This window comes from Hypanus sabinus, chromosome 13 (assembly GCF_030144855.1).
Source record: "Hypanus sabinus isolate sHypSab1 chromosome 13, sHypSab1.hap1, whole genome shotgun sequence".
Classification (NCBI taxonomy): Eukaryota; Metazoa; Chordata; class Chondrichthyes; order Myliobatiformes; family Dasyatidae; genus Hypanus; species Hypanus sabinus.
Window position 1 is genome coordinate 96060407 of NC_082718.1, and position 16008 is coordinate 96076414.

A 16008-nucleotide genomic window follows, 5' to 3' on the forward strand; every position below is an offset into this window, starting at 1 on the left:
ATGACACCAGGATGGACCACTTGGTACATTTTCAGGGCCTAATGGTTGACTATCAGTGCTTAAAAATACAAACTTTGAACTTGGCTCCAAGGCTGAAATTTGACAGAATCTATCTGTTCCACTGGATAATATTAAACTTAGAACAAATAATTTAATTGATAGGATGCAATTCACCTCAAAATGTAATGGGAGAATTAATTGAGAATTTGATCCATCAAAAACAATGGGGTTCTAATGATTTTCTGTCATTTATTCTTTGGGGTTGCCTTCTGTTTTGTGGATGTCTGTGAAGAGTAAGATTGTAAACATTCTCTGATATTAAATGGACCTATTGAACCATTGAAAATTTCAGATATTTCCAACATTATAAAATTTTAGCATTTGCTCTGAATTTTGTTGTCACAAATTTGAAAGATTATGGCTTTAAAATGGGATGTCAGTCTCATTAAAGAATTAAAGAACTCCATCAAATTAACTCTTAAAAGAAAGTTTTCAATCTACTTGGATATGCTTTCACTTATTCACATTCACTTATACTTGATTCCTTTATAAGTGCGTTTTTTAACTCAATAGCTGGGTATTAGTGAAAGTGTTCGCCAGTAAATTCCTAGGCAAAAGTGTGAATGTTTCTGCTATGCAACTAAATGGTATAGTTCCCACTAATGATAACTGGCTGTTTTACCACACTGTATCACTAATAGTGCTACATTTTTATACTTAAATCTAAGCCACAGTGTTACTTGTGAGGGTGACCTGAAAGTAATTTGCTACAGTTCAAAATGCATTTTTATTGGATACCTCCAGATTTTCCATGAAATATGAAATTTCTCAGGATTAAGTAAACATGATGAATTATTTATAACATTTATCAAATAAATATTTGGTGTCCTGCCAAGATAGAGAATAAAAAAAGGAAGCAGCTTGTTAGTTCTGTTCTCAAACCTTCTCCCATCCAAGTTATCTCTATCATCACCACCCACTTGACTGACGATTGATTTTTTGAAAGCAAAGGATAAATATCTCTAATATAGACCTGGAGGACTCTTGATAATATGATGCCAGTAAACATCCCACTATACTGATGCATGACCTACTCTTAATCATTTTCTAGTGCAAAATCTTTCAAGTAAATTATGTTCACTTACAACAAAGATCATCTCACTTCCCAGAAGTCATTAAGACTCTGAAATATCCAAGAATTTGGTTTGATTTCTTCTAACCTTGCCTTAAGTTCACACAGCAAACACCATTGACTGTGGCAATAAAATCCTTTGCAGGGAAATATAATTATGCTGTGAATCATAAATCTGTTTTTCTTTCTTTCATAAAGGAATAAAAGTTAATGTAGCAAAATCTGCAAAAATATACATGTGGTTTTAATAAAATGTTTAACTAGGACTCCTTAGAAATTATTTTGCTTTTATTTTAAAGTGCTTTTCAACCACTGATTTGTGGAAAGAGTCATAGAAACAGCATTATGCCAAATCAAGAATGAATCCAAGCCTCTAACGTTACAGTTAGTTTCCTCCATATTGATGGGATAATAAAAACTTGATTAAGATAAATCAAGATATCCTATTGCTACCTGAAAACCTAGCACAAGCCTCGTACAGGGAAGCATCAATTTTTATCAAGGCTGATAAGTTGATGAAAAGCAAATTCTGTGCTTCTTTCAATTCTAGCAATTGCTGAAAATGTTTTTTTTTAACTTAATAATGCTGATTGGGACAATATATTGTTTGACAAAATTTAATTTTCTGAGTGAATATAAGATCATTATAAATTATAAACTATTTAAATCTATCTGTACTGGTTTAATTGCTTTTTTTTCTCACCAAAGTTTTTACCTGTAATGTATCACATTACCTCACATCAGCCTATGCCCTGTTTGCCATGATTGATGTAATTGCACCGAGGAGCTAAGGGCAATATTCTTTACATGAGCTGCCTGGGTTGAAATCCTGAAGTTGCTGTTAGTACTTTATTTCTCTTTCTCTGTAGTTATTGTAGTAGCCTTCCCCATTACACACAAGGGAAACCAGTGAACTGACAAAAATTCAAAACACTTGCTAATTATCTTTAAATATCAAACTTTGTTTCAACATGAGCAAGTGAGATTTTAAAGAAACTTCTTTAATTTTAAGCGTCATTATATCCTCAAATATTTTAAAACCAACGGGGTTTAAAGTTAAAAAAAAGTTTGACTTTTATAAGACTTATTTGTGGTATTTCAGCCTCTAGCTTAAAGTTGTGTATGCAATCCAATTTCAATTTCTGTACATTGTTAGCTAAAAGTTGTGCTTTTTCTTTCTTGGCTTGATGTCTGTGAAAATTCTTGCTGTTTGATGACATCGTGGTCACTGGGCACCGGGGTTCCTTTCGAACTGATCCCTGTCAGCAAGCAACATTGGCAAAGGGAAGTGTGCAGCGAATATTAAGATTCTTTTTCTCCTGCTGCTTTTCTTCCCTAGCGGTAGAGGTAAGTACCATTACTATGTCAAAATCAGCAGAATGCAGCCCAATAGAGAGTACGATTTAACATGTACAATAATACATGGCTAAGACATCTATAACGCTCATTAATAAATCTGCAATGGATATGAAGTTGTGTAATGCAAATTATAGTATCGAACTTTAGACTACAACAATAAATACTGACAATTGATTTTTTGTTGTTGAAAGCAGACAGGTCTGGTAGTCAGATGCATTTGTCTGATGTCTGGGAATTCCGCTGTGATGTCTTTCACTATAAAACAGCTAGTGCAATGTCTTTTTTTTTTGAGAAAATAAGAATGCAATATTTAGAACCCCTTCACTCACCAGTCTTATTTTTTCTTTCTTTATGTGGACATGTTTGGATTCGTTTTGGCATAATGGGAGCTCCTCCAGTCTTTACTAACGATCTTCTTTCTATTCAAAATTGTCTTGCATACTGTGGATTTCATCTGCACGTAGTGATACCCTTATTGGTAGCGTTCATTACATTACAAGAGATTCACAAAATATATGTTGTCACATCTAGGTTTCAAAATCCATGCATTATCATGCATTTATTTTCCTGTATTCCTGTATAGGCGGGAAGTTCTTTCAGGGATTCCAAAGTCACTAGGGCTACCATGCAATCACGCTGCTGTCTACCAGTTTATCTGAGTTGTTGGGGTACAGGCCGACTTGAGGATGGTCCCCTCATTTCATCCCACTTCTCAGCACCTGATTGGCTGCTATGAGCATTACACTGATAATGAAAGCAATAGCAAACGCACAGATGAGACTCTTTCTCACACACGTCTGTTTGATTTGCTGCGTGGAACATGCTGCAGACAGAAACAAAAGAGAGTTTACTCTGTGAATTCACAAAACACTGCACGATATTTCTCCACTGAGAGCAATAACTATTGACCCAGCTGAGAAATGATGGAACTTGCCAGGTGGAGGCAAATGCAATCAACAAAGAGCTGAAAATACAATTCAAGTGTGGTTTAATTTTCAGATGCACACAGTACAATGAAAGGAGTGCACACTAATCAGATAATATGTATTGAATTAAACATATAAATATATTTGATTTAGACCAAGTAAAAGGGGGAACTTAACAGATAAAGCAGCTGATATTGAATTCCCCAGAAGGGCCATCCCTTGGCACAGAAACAATAGCTGTAGAATCAATGTCACAACTCACAGGAAGAAAAATTCTGCCATTCTATCCAGTTGAATATGTGAGTAGTCTTCTGCAGTGATGAGTTGAAATTGAGAATTCTCACATCATTAAAACTGCTGGCTTTTAAAAGAAAGGGAGTAGTTTCTGGGAGTTGTGGAATTGTTTTTGGGAAATTATGTAGGGCAAGTGAAGTGTGTAGCATTCTCTAGACCAGAATGATCACAGTATAATTTGGTTTAAAATAATTATGAGAAGACCTTTGAAAAATATTAATGGAAAAAACTCTTCTGAGAAAGAGCTAATTTCAATGATTTAGAAGTGTCAGAAGTGTTAAATAAATTGTCTGTTCATGCTTTCACAGAAGAAATAGGTAAAGTTAAACCAAGGAAGATAGTTATGAGCAGGAAAGTAATGATTTAAAAAAGATTTATTTAAGAATGGAATAATTTGCTTATGAGAAGAAACTGGACAAGCTAGGTCCGTTCTTGCTAAAGTAGAGGAAGGTAAGAGAAGTCTTGACCGAGTTACATAAGATTATGGATAAAGAGAGGGTAGGTTGCTGGAAACTTTTCCATTATCAAAGGTACATAAAATAAAAGATGCAGATTTGGGGTTAGAGGGAAGAGGAGATATGAGAAGGGACTTTCTTAACTTACAGGGATGAGCAGCTGGAATGCATCATCTGAGAGAATCGTTGAAGCTGAGGAATGCCGAGATGTGTATTTCAAATGCCTGGGGATGGAAGTCTATGGACCACATTCAGGGAGATGGGAGTATTCCAGACATATCCTCATTGATCAATGTGGATAGGTGGGCCCAATGATCTCTTTCCATATGGTACAGTTATTTGACATTGTTTGGATAGAGTGCATTCCAGCTTGCTGAAGTAAAGATAAAAATAGTAAAGGAAGCTCTCTTCAGTCTTCTTTTGATACAGGTGTACTGCCTGAGGACTTGTTCAAGAAAGGAGAGATTGTTAAGTGGAATAATACACACAGGTTTCCACCTAATATCAGGTGCCAAAGTTAATGCAGACCATTATAAACCATAAGGTAAAGAAATACTTGGGAGGCAGTGGTGATAATATGACAGAATTCACCGTGCAATTTGAGAGGGAGATGATAAAATCAGATGTAGCAATTTTACAGTGGAGTAAAGGGTATTACAGAGACATAAGAGAGGAGCTGGCTGAGGTTGACTGGGAAAAGACACTAGCAGGGATGGCAACAGAACAGCAATGGCTGGAGTTTCTGGGGGCAATTCAGAAGGCGCAGGAGAGATACATCCCAAAGATTAAGAAATACTCTAAAGGGAGGATGAGGCAACTGTGGCTGACAAGGGAAATCAAAGACAGCATAGAAGGAAAAGAGGGGGCATACAATATAGCAAAAATTAGTGGGAAGTTAGAGGAGTAGGAAGCTTTTAAAAACCGACAGAAGGCAACTAAAAAGACATGGAGAGGAAAGATGACAAATGAAGGTAAGCAACCAATAGTATAATAGAGCATACCATAAGTTTTTTTTCAAATATATTAAGAGTAAAAGAGAGGCAAGAATGGATAATTGACAGCTGGTAAATGATGCTGAAGAGGTTGTCCTGGAGGACAAAGAAAAGGCAGATGAACTTAATAAATATTTTGCATCATTCTTCACAGTGGAGGACACTGGCAGTGTACAAGGAAACTGAGTGTCAGGGGGCAGAAGTGAGTGTAGTTGCTATTACTAAGGAGGAGCTACTTGAAAGCTGAAAGGTCTCAAGTCACCTGGACTGGATGGAATACAGCCCAAAGTTTTGAAAGAGGTAGTCGAAGAAATTGCAAGAGGTGTTAGCAATGATCATTCAAGAGTTACTAGATTATAGAGTGGTTCAGAAAAACTGGAAAATTGAAAAGACCAAGGAGCCGATTATTGAATTCAAGAGGAGGAAACTGGGGGATCAGAGGTGGAGAGGGTCAACATTTTAAAATTCCTCTTTGTTACTATTTCAGAACCCTGGGCTCAGCACGAAAGTGCAATACAAACAAAGCACGGCAGTGCCTCAATTTAATTAGGAATTTGCGAAGATACGGCATGACATCTAAAACTTCGACAAACTGTAGATGGAGAGAGTGTTGACTGGCTGCATCTCAGACTGATTTGCAGACTAGTTTGGAAACACCAATGCCCTTGAATGGAAAATCCTACATAAAAGTAGTGGATACGGCCCTGAAGGACTTAGACAGGTTGGGAGAACGGGCAAAGAAGTGGCAGATGGAATATAGTATTAGGAAGTGTGTGATCATAAACTTTGATAGAAGGAATAAAGGCAGAGACTAATGTCTAACAGGGAGAATGTTCAAAAGTCAGAGGTGTAGGATTCTCTAAAGGTTAACTTGCAGGTTCAGTCAATGGTGAGGAAGCCATTCATTTTGAGCGGACTAGAATATGCTGTAAAAGTAAGGCTGTCATGCTGAAACCTTATGAGTCAGTGGTCTGACTGCACTTGGAGTATTGTGAGCAGCTTTGGGCTACTTATCTAAAAAAAAGATGTGCTGACATTGGAGAGGGTCCAGACGATTATTGAGGGATTGAAAGGGTTAACTTATGAGGAGTCTTTGATGGCTCTCGGCCTGTACTCACGGGAGTTTAGCAGAATGAGGGGGGGATCTCATTGAAACCTATTCAATATTGAAAGGTCGAGATAGAGTGTGAGTGGAGAGGACGTTTCCAATAATAGGCTAGCCTAGGACCAGAGGGCACAGCCTCTGAGTGGACAGAAATCCATTTAGAACAGAGATGAGGAAGTATTTATTTAGCCAGAAGGTAGTGAATCATGGAATTACTTGCCACAGATGGCTGTGGAAGCCATGACATTGAGTATATTTAAAGCAAAGGATGATCGGTTCTTGATATGTCAGGGTGTGAAAGGCTACGGTGAAAATGGAGGAGACTGGGATCGAGAGGGATAATAAATCAGACATGATAGAATGCTGGAGCAGACTCAATGGGCTAAATGGCCTAATTCTGCTCCTATGTCTTATGATTGGGGACTGTCATTGGGAACCTGTGGGTTAATCAAAGAGAGGCAACATGGTTTTGCCAAAGGGTATATAATGAGTGAATTTATGTTTTTTTTATGAAATGTCAGAGAAGATTCATCTTGGTATCTCAGTAGATGTACATTTACATTGTAAGTGAGGCATTCAACAAGGGTTTATTGAAGGCTGCAGATTTAAAAGACAGGTGGCAACAAAACACAGAATTGGCTCAGTGCCAAGAAGCAAAGTAGCACAGCACAGCAGATTGATGTGTTCCAGACTGTGAAGTCATTGATGTTCTTCAAGGACTGGTTCTATGCCTTTTTGTTCTTTAATGAATGGCCTAGTCTTAAGCACAAGGAACCATACCATACATTTGAAAATGACATGAATGTGGCAGAACAATTGATGAAGATGAGAATTCAGGATGGGAGGCAAATAATGAAATGGGCAGAAGAATGATGGATGGAATCCAATGTGAGGCTAAGCACAGCTCCATTGCCATTTTTTAGTTTTCTGGCAGCACCACTGTTGTTGGTCGAATCAAAGGTGATGATGAATCAACATATAGGAGGGAGATTGGAAACCTGGCTGAGTGGAGCCACAACAACCATTACTCAATGTCAGCAAGACCAAGGAGCTGATTATTGACTTCACAAAGATGAAACTGGAGGTCCATGAGCCAGTCTTCATCAAAGGAACCGAAGTGGAGAGGGTCAACAATTTTAAATTCCTTGGTGTTATCATTTCAGAGGAATTGTCCTGGGCACAAGTGTAATTACGAAGAAAGCACAACAGTGCCTCTACTTCCTTAGAAGTTAGCAAAGATTCAGCACGCTATCAAAAACTTTGCCAAATTTCTAAACTGTAGATGTGTGGTGGAGAGTATTTTGACTGGCTGCGTCACAGACTGATATAGAAACACCAATGCCCTTGAACAGAAATGCAGTGGATATGGCCCAGTCTATCACAGAGAAAGCCCTCCCCACCACCATGCAAATTCACATGGAGCGTGGTCTCAGGAAAGTAGCATCCACCACCCAGGCCGTGCTCTCTTCTCGCTGCTGCCAATAAGAAGAAGGTACAGGAGCCTCAGGACTCACCAGGTTCAGAAACAGTTATTAGCCCTGAATCATCAAACTTTTGAACCAGACGGGTTGAATTCACTCAACTTCACTTGCCCCATCACTAACTGTTCCCACAACTTATGGACTCACTTTCAAGGACTCTTCATCTCAAGTTCTGAATATTTATTGCATATTTATTTACTATTAGTTTTTTCCTTTGTATTTGCACAGTTTATTGTCTTTTGCACACTGGTTGTTTGCCTGTCCTGTTGGGTGTGGCCTTTCATTGATTCTATTGTGTTTCTTGGATTTACTGTGAATGCCTGCAAGAAAACATTGATAATAAATTTGCTTTGAACCTTGAACCTTCTGGAAAGATGTGAAATGAAGCATCTTGGAACTACTATACAGTTTAAATAGCGCTAATTGAAAAAGAGAATGGGTGGAAAAAAATCTTCAGAAACAATGAGAGAATTTGATGAGTGCTCTGAAGATTATCTGACATGCACGAACTTATGAACTGAACAAACAATATAAGGCAAAGGGATTTTGCTGGAATGTGATTAACCACTTTCTATTGAGGAATATTGAGAATAATTCAATGCACTACTCTTTAGCAAAGATACAGTATATAAAGGCTTTGAAGTGGGTATAGGGTGTTCTATCAGGGTATTACCCATTTTGAGGAGTAGATCAGAAGATCAGGTTAACCACCTTAGAAGCAATAAGCACAGGACAGGTGACCACAATTATGTCTGGTTCTGATAGAGTCAATAAAACAAAACTATTATTCCCATTGTGTGAGTCAAAACAAATGACACCTTATGCTTGTAGAAACTATCATTGCTCTTCAAATTTATTGGAAGCCTGGAAATTATTTTGCAGAAGTTGTATTTTTTTGAACTTACTGTCAATGTCAACTGGACATTCATCTGTGTTCTCCACATGGCTTGCTTCTTCTGTCATGATTATATTTTCTATGTCTTTCATTGACAAATGTTCACAAAATGCCTCATACAGAAGTCTCTTCAGCTCTTCCACTGTCATTCGTTGCATATCACACTGTAAGAGAAGGCGAAGTACAGTATGTCAAGCCAGTATTCCCAGAGTACAGAGATCATTACTATAACCATTGTACTTCTGTCAGCAACAGTTATCAATAGAAGCTTGCAAAGGGATTCTGTGCTTAGCTGATAAGAGTTACTTAATTGTAACTCAAGCTGGAACCTTCATTGAATCTCAAGCCTTTTGAACATTTTGGCCACGTTAGTATTCTGTAGTAATATTTCAACTGAATTCATAGTTTAATTGTTTAGGGAGCTTTTTGCCATTCCAGCTTCTCCTCCTCCCCCCCCCCACCTACCTCTCTTCCCCACCCCTCACCTGGATTCACCTAACACCTTCATGCTCCTTCCTCTCCCCATCCCCAAACCCATTTATTCTGGCTTCTGTCCTCTTTCCTTTCAGTCTTGCTGAAGGGTCTCATCCAGAAACATCGACCGTCCACTTGCCTCCATAAAAGCTGCTGGACCCAATATGTTCCTCCAGCATTCTTTGAGTGTTGCTCCAGATTTCCAGTCTCTCGTGTGTCTCCTGTCTTGCATCTAATATTACTATGAAAGAATTTCCTACCAGAATGTGATGTAGTTACCACTAGTGGGACAAAATATCATGACCTAGAAATGTAATTCTGACTTGGAACCTGTTTTGAACATGAACAGACGCACCCTAGTATTTCATGCAAGCTTTTCATCCGTGCACCTCTTGTCATAACTCAAAGGCATCAGTGGTGTCAATCATAAACTTCCTTCAAACAAAATGACTTGAATAATTTCATCAACTTTTGTCAACAAATGATACCACCTGACACTAATTAACAATACAGACTCAAAATGCTGGAGGAATTTAGCAAGTCAGGCAGTATCTGTGAAGGGGACTAAACAGCCAATGTTTTGGGCCACCTTGAGCACACCGGTGGTCCTTAACTGGGGACTCTCAGCAGTCACCTCAACTGTGACCTTGAGGGTGTACCTGGAGAATTTTCACATATTGTGCAACGTAGAACAGTACAGCACAGTATAGGCGCTTTGACCCATGATATTGTGCTGACCTTTTAGCCTACTCCAACATTCATCTAACCCTTCCTTCCCACAAAGCCATCCGGGTGTCTTTCATCCATTAAGAGTCTCTTAAATGCCCCTAATGTATCTGCCTCTACCACCACCCCTGGCAGAGCATTCCACACATTTACCACTCTCTGTGTTAAAAAAAAAAACACCTCTGACATCCCCCCTATACTTATCTTCAATCACCTTGCTGCCCAGGGGAGAAGGTGTTGGATATCCACTCTGTCTATGTCATCTCATTGTGTTGTCTCACAATGTCTAGTTGTGTCATCTCATTGAAGCCAGAGGAATTGCTTCAAACACAGCTCGTTCTATCACAGAATGACCCACCGTGATGCCTATATGCATGTGGGGTGCTGTGGTAGTGTAGTGGTTAGCACGACACTATTATGGCTCGGGGCATTGGAGTTTGGGGTTCAATTCCAGCGCTGTCAGTACATCCTCCCCATGAATGTGTAGGCCTCCTTGAATATTTCACAGACGTACCGGTTTGTAGGTAAATTAGGCATTGTAAATTGTCCTGTGATTAGGCTAGGGTTAAATGGGTGGGCTGCTTGTTGGGCTGGAAGGGTCTGCTCCATGTTGTATCTCTAAATAAGTAAACTAAAGTTGCCCATTTGGTGATAATACATGTGTTGTCTGCATTGCTCTTTTCTGATGAGCATCAGAATGGACCAAAGGCTTCCAAAAGATGGGCGATACCTTCCATCTTTCCAAAGCAGCTGAGACTCTGCTTGTGACTATGGACTTGGCTGCCATAGACACCATGTCCAGAGGAGCTCCAGAAATGAATGACAATATGATCTTCTCCTCACGTCACGTGCCCCTCTCATCCCATGGTCACTTTCTCCAATGACGTGGAGATGGGTTTGATTGTGCCCCACCAGTTGCACTCCCCGCTCCGTATGACTGTCGTGCCTTTCTCATTTCAGTGATGTGAGGGTGATCTGACCGGCTGAGAGCAGTTGAGTTGCAAGACCCAGCTTTTAGCTTCCCACATACATATCTCCAGTCAGTTTGGGAGAAGAAGAGGTCTGTTTGGAGATGAGTCACTAGGCCAATGTACATGCCAGCTCCCTGGAGGGCAGGCAAGATCTCAATTTCCACACCACAGGGCTTGGTTTGAGAATTATATTGATGAGGGCTGATTCACCTGCACATCAGGATCATAAGGGAATTGTCTGATCTCCTTGAAAGGCTGCATTCATTAAGCATGATGTGCACTGTAATCTACTAGTAATGAATCTCAAGATATTTTATTCAACAGCTTGCTCCTTTTAAAAAAGAAGGGGACGGAGTTTGCAATCTAATTTCAATGCTCACAGTTGGGCCACTTACTTAAAGTCATAGTCATTGAACGCTACAGGAGTGAAACAGGGCCTTCAAACCATCTAGTCCATGTCTGGTCCCATCAATCTATGTCTGGACCATAGACCTCCACACCCCTCCCATCCACGTACTTACCTTAAGTGTTGAAATTGAACCCGTATCCACCACTTCCACTGGCAGCTCGTTCCACACTCTCACCAGCTTCTGAGTGAAGAAGATCCCCTCATGCTCCCCTTAAACTTTTCACCTTTCACCTTTAACCTTTCATCTCTCACTTACAAACACTCTTACAATCCAATGATGCATTAAAGTACGGTGTAATGAAATTCTTGAATGTGATTTTGCTGGATGACCCTCTTACACAACCACGGCTAAGGTGTTCATGTCAATTAAGGAGGATGGACAGAGTTCCTGGGACAAACTAAAATGAGCAGATGAACTGCATTGTGCTGGTGCAGAGCAGACACCACAGAGACCCGGGTGCAGTTGGGTGGGGGGTGAAGTCTCAATGGCAAGACCACACTCTCTGAATAAGGCAATAAAAAAGCGGTTCAAGGCATTTTAGACAACATTCGCTTCTGTGATATTCTCAATCTATTCCTTTGCAGCCTATTTGTGGTTCTTGCTGGCCCAGATAGAGTGAAAAGGCAGGGTGTTGGGACTGGAGCCGAGCGGTGGGCCAATTCCGGGACGCTTACTCATCTCTCCATGGCGTCGAGGCTGATCGGTGTCTGCGAGCTTCACGGCGACTTGCCCGTGCTGTGTGATGAACTGAGCCCAGGCTATGGGCCTACTCCTGCTGCTCCAGGCACCGAGTCCAGGAACTCAATTTGGTTTGGAATGCTGTTGTTTGCTTTAATTGTCTGCACGATTTGTGTTATTTTCTCTCTCTCTCTCTCTCTCTCTCTCTGCGCATTGAGTGTTGGGCCATTTTCTAAATGGGTTCAATCGGGTTTCTTGTTTCGTGGCTGCCTGTAAGCAGACGAATCTTGAGGTTGTATAATTTATACATACTTTGATAATAAATGTACTTTGAGCTTTGAACCATGCATTGGAGATCTACGCAGATATTAGGTCTCACTTAATATCTATGTAAGTATTGAATGCTGATCTAATAATATCAACACAATAACTATTGCATTGACATCTCCCACTAAAGCAAGATCTCTTTGGCTTTGGGCCACTCAAAGTTTGATACTTACTAATGTGCTGGTGTGCGGGTGCAGTTGGAGTTGGACAAATTCAACCTCAAAACTCTCAAGGCAAACTTTCATAGTTGTGGAGGATGTTGGATCAACCTACACACATACTTCTGAGGCACATCCCTACTGATTTACAAAGCCTATTGGATTGAACCAGCATGGACTATACTACAAAATGTCTGGCACATGTCAACAGATGGCCAGTAAAGAGAATAGCTAGAAACACTCCCATAACAAAGCCTGCAATACCCAGCAGCAAAAGGAAGAAGATAAAAGAGTCAGTGAAAATGTAGAAATACTAACACTCATCTGCAACATTTCCTAAGTGTGTTGGACAAAAAAAAGTCTTGGCTGAGGGTTTTAAAAAATTCCCTTTGGTGAATTTGTGAAGGAAAAATCAATACAGTCGCAATAAATATGCTAGACATCCAAGTAAGGCTGAATGAAGATGAACATAATTTAGACCACATAAGATATATTGTATTTTGTATTGTATTTTGTGTTGCATGTATTTATAATGGGTTACAGTAATTCGTCAGGTGGGTTGGGAGGAGGTAGAAGCAAATGAGTATGGTCACATATTTACATTTTGTCCTCATTAGTTTAGTTAGAGAGCGGGTGAGCCAGGGAATGAATATTTTTATTGACTGCTAATAACTCTCATTTCACTTATTTTGCTAATATCGCTGTGTAAGTTAGTTCGTCTTTGCAGGTTTTGTAATATAGGATCGAACGCACTTTTTTGGACTTGGAAGTATGTCTCACCTCACTCAGTCTCTCAGTGGTTTTGGTTTGATTTTCAAGTAATGGTGACAATATACCATCAAGTAAAGTCATTGTACCATGCCACATTCAGTTATTCAATAATCTGAAGGATACGGACATCATGGGCACAGAGCTCCCCACCATTGAGGACATCTGCAAAAGGCAGTGCCTCAAGAAGGTCTCTCATCTTCTCATTCCCATGAGGGAGGAGGTACAGGAGCCAGCAGATGCACACTCAACATTTTAGGAACAGCTTCTTGCCCTCTGCCATTGGACTTCTGAATGCCTCACTCTTTTGTGCTACATATTTCTTTTATTTTTTATTGCAACTTCTATTTATTTTATGTTTTGCACTCTCCTGCAGCCACGAAACAGCAAATTTGCTGGCATGGACTCTTTTTTGATCCTCCATTTTCTGATTGAGCTTTAATAGGAAAACAAAGAGTTAAGAATACATCTTGGCCCTTTTGTTCAGGTAGGATTCATTGTCATGTTATAGATTAACTTACTGTAACACACTTGTATTTTTCACTTGAATCCCTCTAGTGAGTTCTGATGAACATCCATCATCATTATGTTCTTGTGAGTTGCTGTCAGAAAGTGAAGAACTCTAGCATTGAAATCAGATTTATTTCCATCTGGCACTATTTGAAAACAGATGATATACTGTTTATTCTCAAGTGGCTTCACTGCTATTGGCTTAACGCGAAGTTGTAAAGAATCCTGAATCTCCTTGCCACTTAGATCAATCAACAGTATTCATTCCCAAGTACCTCAGCCCTGTCGCTTTGCTGAAAGATTGCTTGCTTGTTCTTCATGCTTTGCCTGGGTTAAGCATAGCAATTATATCTGAGTGCTAATTTCTTTCAATTGTTTTCTGGTGATTATGCATGCTCTCATTATCAGTTTAGTCTCTTGTAATAGACTCTGGAGGCTAAATTCTACAGCTCTGGTAAAGATTGATGGGGGATTAGACCATGCCCATTATTTTTGCAGTAGGTGTAGGCTGATTTACATGATTGCTGCACCCAACCTACACCAGCCGGGCCATTTAAATAGCTGGTTTGTTTAAACTTGCAGCCAATATCGTGTGTAGCAAGAAACACCTTAAGAAATGGCCAGCAATAATTAACAACTAAAGAGCAAAGTCCTCCAAGAGGACCACAACCTTCTTGTAGCATTTGGAGGCTTGCTTGCCTCAATGACCCAGAGAGCTGTGTTGGCTGGAGTCAGGGTCTTACGCTTTGGCTCTTGGTAGGGTCACCCATGCCAAACAGGTCAAAAGGTAGAGGCCAGACTAAGAGTGGTCCACCGGTCCTCCTGATTTGGGGGTTTAGCTCAGGGCTGACAACCCAGACTGGTCAAAAAACAATTGTTAACGGAGACAACGATGAAGAATCATATAACCATATAACAATTACAGCATGTAAACAGGCCATCTCTGCCCCTCTAGTCCGTGCCGAACACTTACTCTCACCTACTCCCACCGACCTGCACTCAGCCCAAAACCCTCCATTCCTTTCCTGTCCATGTACCTAACAATTTTTTTTTAAAATGACAATATTGAACCTGCCTCTACCACTTCTACTGGAAGCTTGTTCCATACAGCTACCGCACTCTGAGTAAAGAAGTTCCCCCTCGTGTTACCCTTAAACTTTAGCCCCTTAACTCTCAACTCATATCCTCTTGTTTGAATCTCCCCTACTCTCAATGGAAAAAGCCTATCCACGTCAACTCGATCTATCCTCTTCATTATTTTAAATACCTCTATCAAGTCCCCCCCTCAACCTTCTATGCTCCAAAGAATAAAGACCTAACTTGTTCAACCTTTGTCTGTAACTTAGGTGCTGAAGCCCAGGTAACATTCTAGTAAATCTCCTCTGTACTCTCTCTACTTTGTTGACATCTTTCCCATAAATCAGTGACCAGAACCGTGCACAATAACAATGCACACAACCCTTCTATAGAGACAGAGATGGGGGACGTCCTTTCACAGCTGCCCTAAACGCCAGCGATGTAACGAGCAGTGGGTAAAGTGGGAAGAACAAATTGTCCTCCACTAGTTAACTGGGATTGCCGATCCTCTGTCAAGTAGGGATAAGAACGGCTCTGTAGAGCACTAACTTGTAAATTGCATTTGGAAAGTGTTCCCCTAATCTTGATGCTTCAATCCCATGCCTGTAGTCTGTCAGATCATTAGTCTAGATCAAGGGTTCCCAACTTGGGGTCCATGGCATAAACAAAATTGGGAACCCTTGGTCTCGGTGGTGGGTTACACTGAGCACAGGAGTGATCAGATAACATTTCTAATGTATTGTGGCATGCTTTGATCTGTAAAATTTGGCTTGGTATTTTATTGTGTGCTGGCCTTTGTCTTTGTTCTGAGCCAGGTAGACGATATAATGGAAGTAAGTCATAGAATCGTTGAGCACAGCATCAGGACCTTCCGCTTACCCGGTGTGTATAGATCATCAAGCTTCCACAGAGACTGGTTCTATTTTACTTCCCCAACGCGGCCATCAACTCCACCGCACCAGATTCTTCCACGCACCCACACACTAGGGGTACAGACCAATTCACAGAGTTTTGAGGTGTGGAAACCCCCACGGGGTCACACGGAGAACATGCAAACTCCAGCACTGGAGGTCAGGATCAGACCTGGGCTGCTGGAGTTGACAGCACTGGTGTCCGCATGGAATGGGTGACCACTCTGTCACCCCCCACCTCCCCCGGTCACGACAGCATTGATGAAACAGGACTTTGGGCTGCATTTACTGACGTTGCAGTTAGACAACTCGCACAAGGGCAACTCTCAGAGAGGGTCTGCCCAGTTTGCTTCTTCCCT

At 40.5% G+C, this 16008-nt stretch overlaps 1 protein-coding gene across 1 annotated transcript in view; it reads right to left on the bottom strand.

Moving 5' to 3' along the window:
- Nucleotides 1-3186: 3186 nt before the first annotated feature.
- The window catches only part of LOC132403540 (calcium-binding protein 7), a 71127-nt gene continuing 58305 nt past the window's right edge, over nt 3187-16008 (bottom strand). Inside the window, exons 4-5 of the mRNA XM_059986935.1 lie at nt 8650-8803; nt 3187-3314 (exon numbers count right to left, since the gene is read on the bottom strand). Of these exons, the coding sequence (XP_059842918.1) occupies nt 3187-3314; nt 8650-8803 (282 nt within the window). The remainder of the gene's footprint in view (nt 3315-8649; nt 8804-16008) is intronic.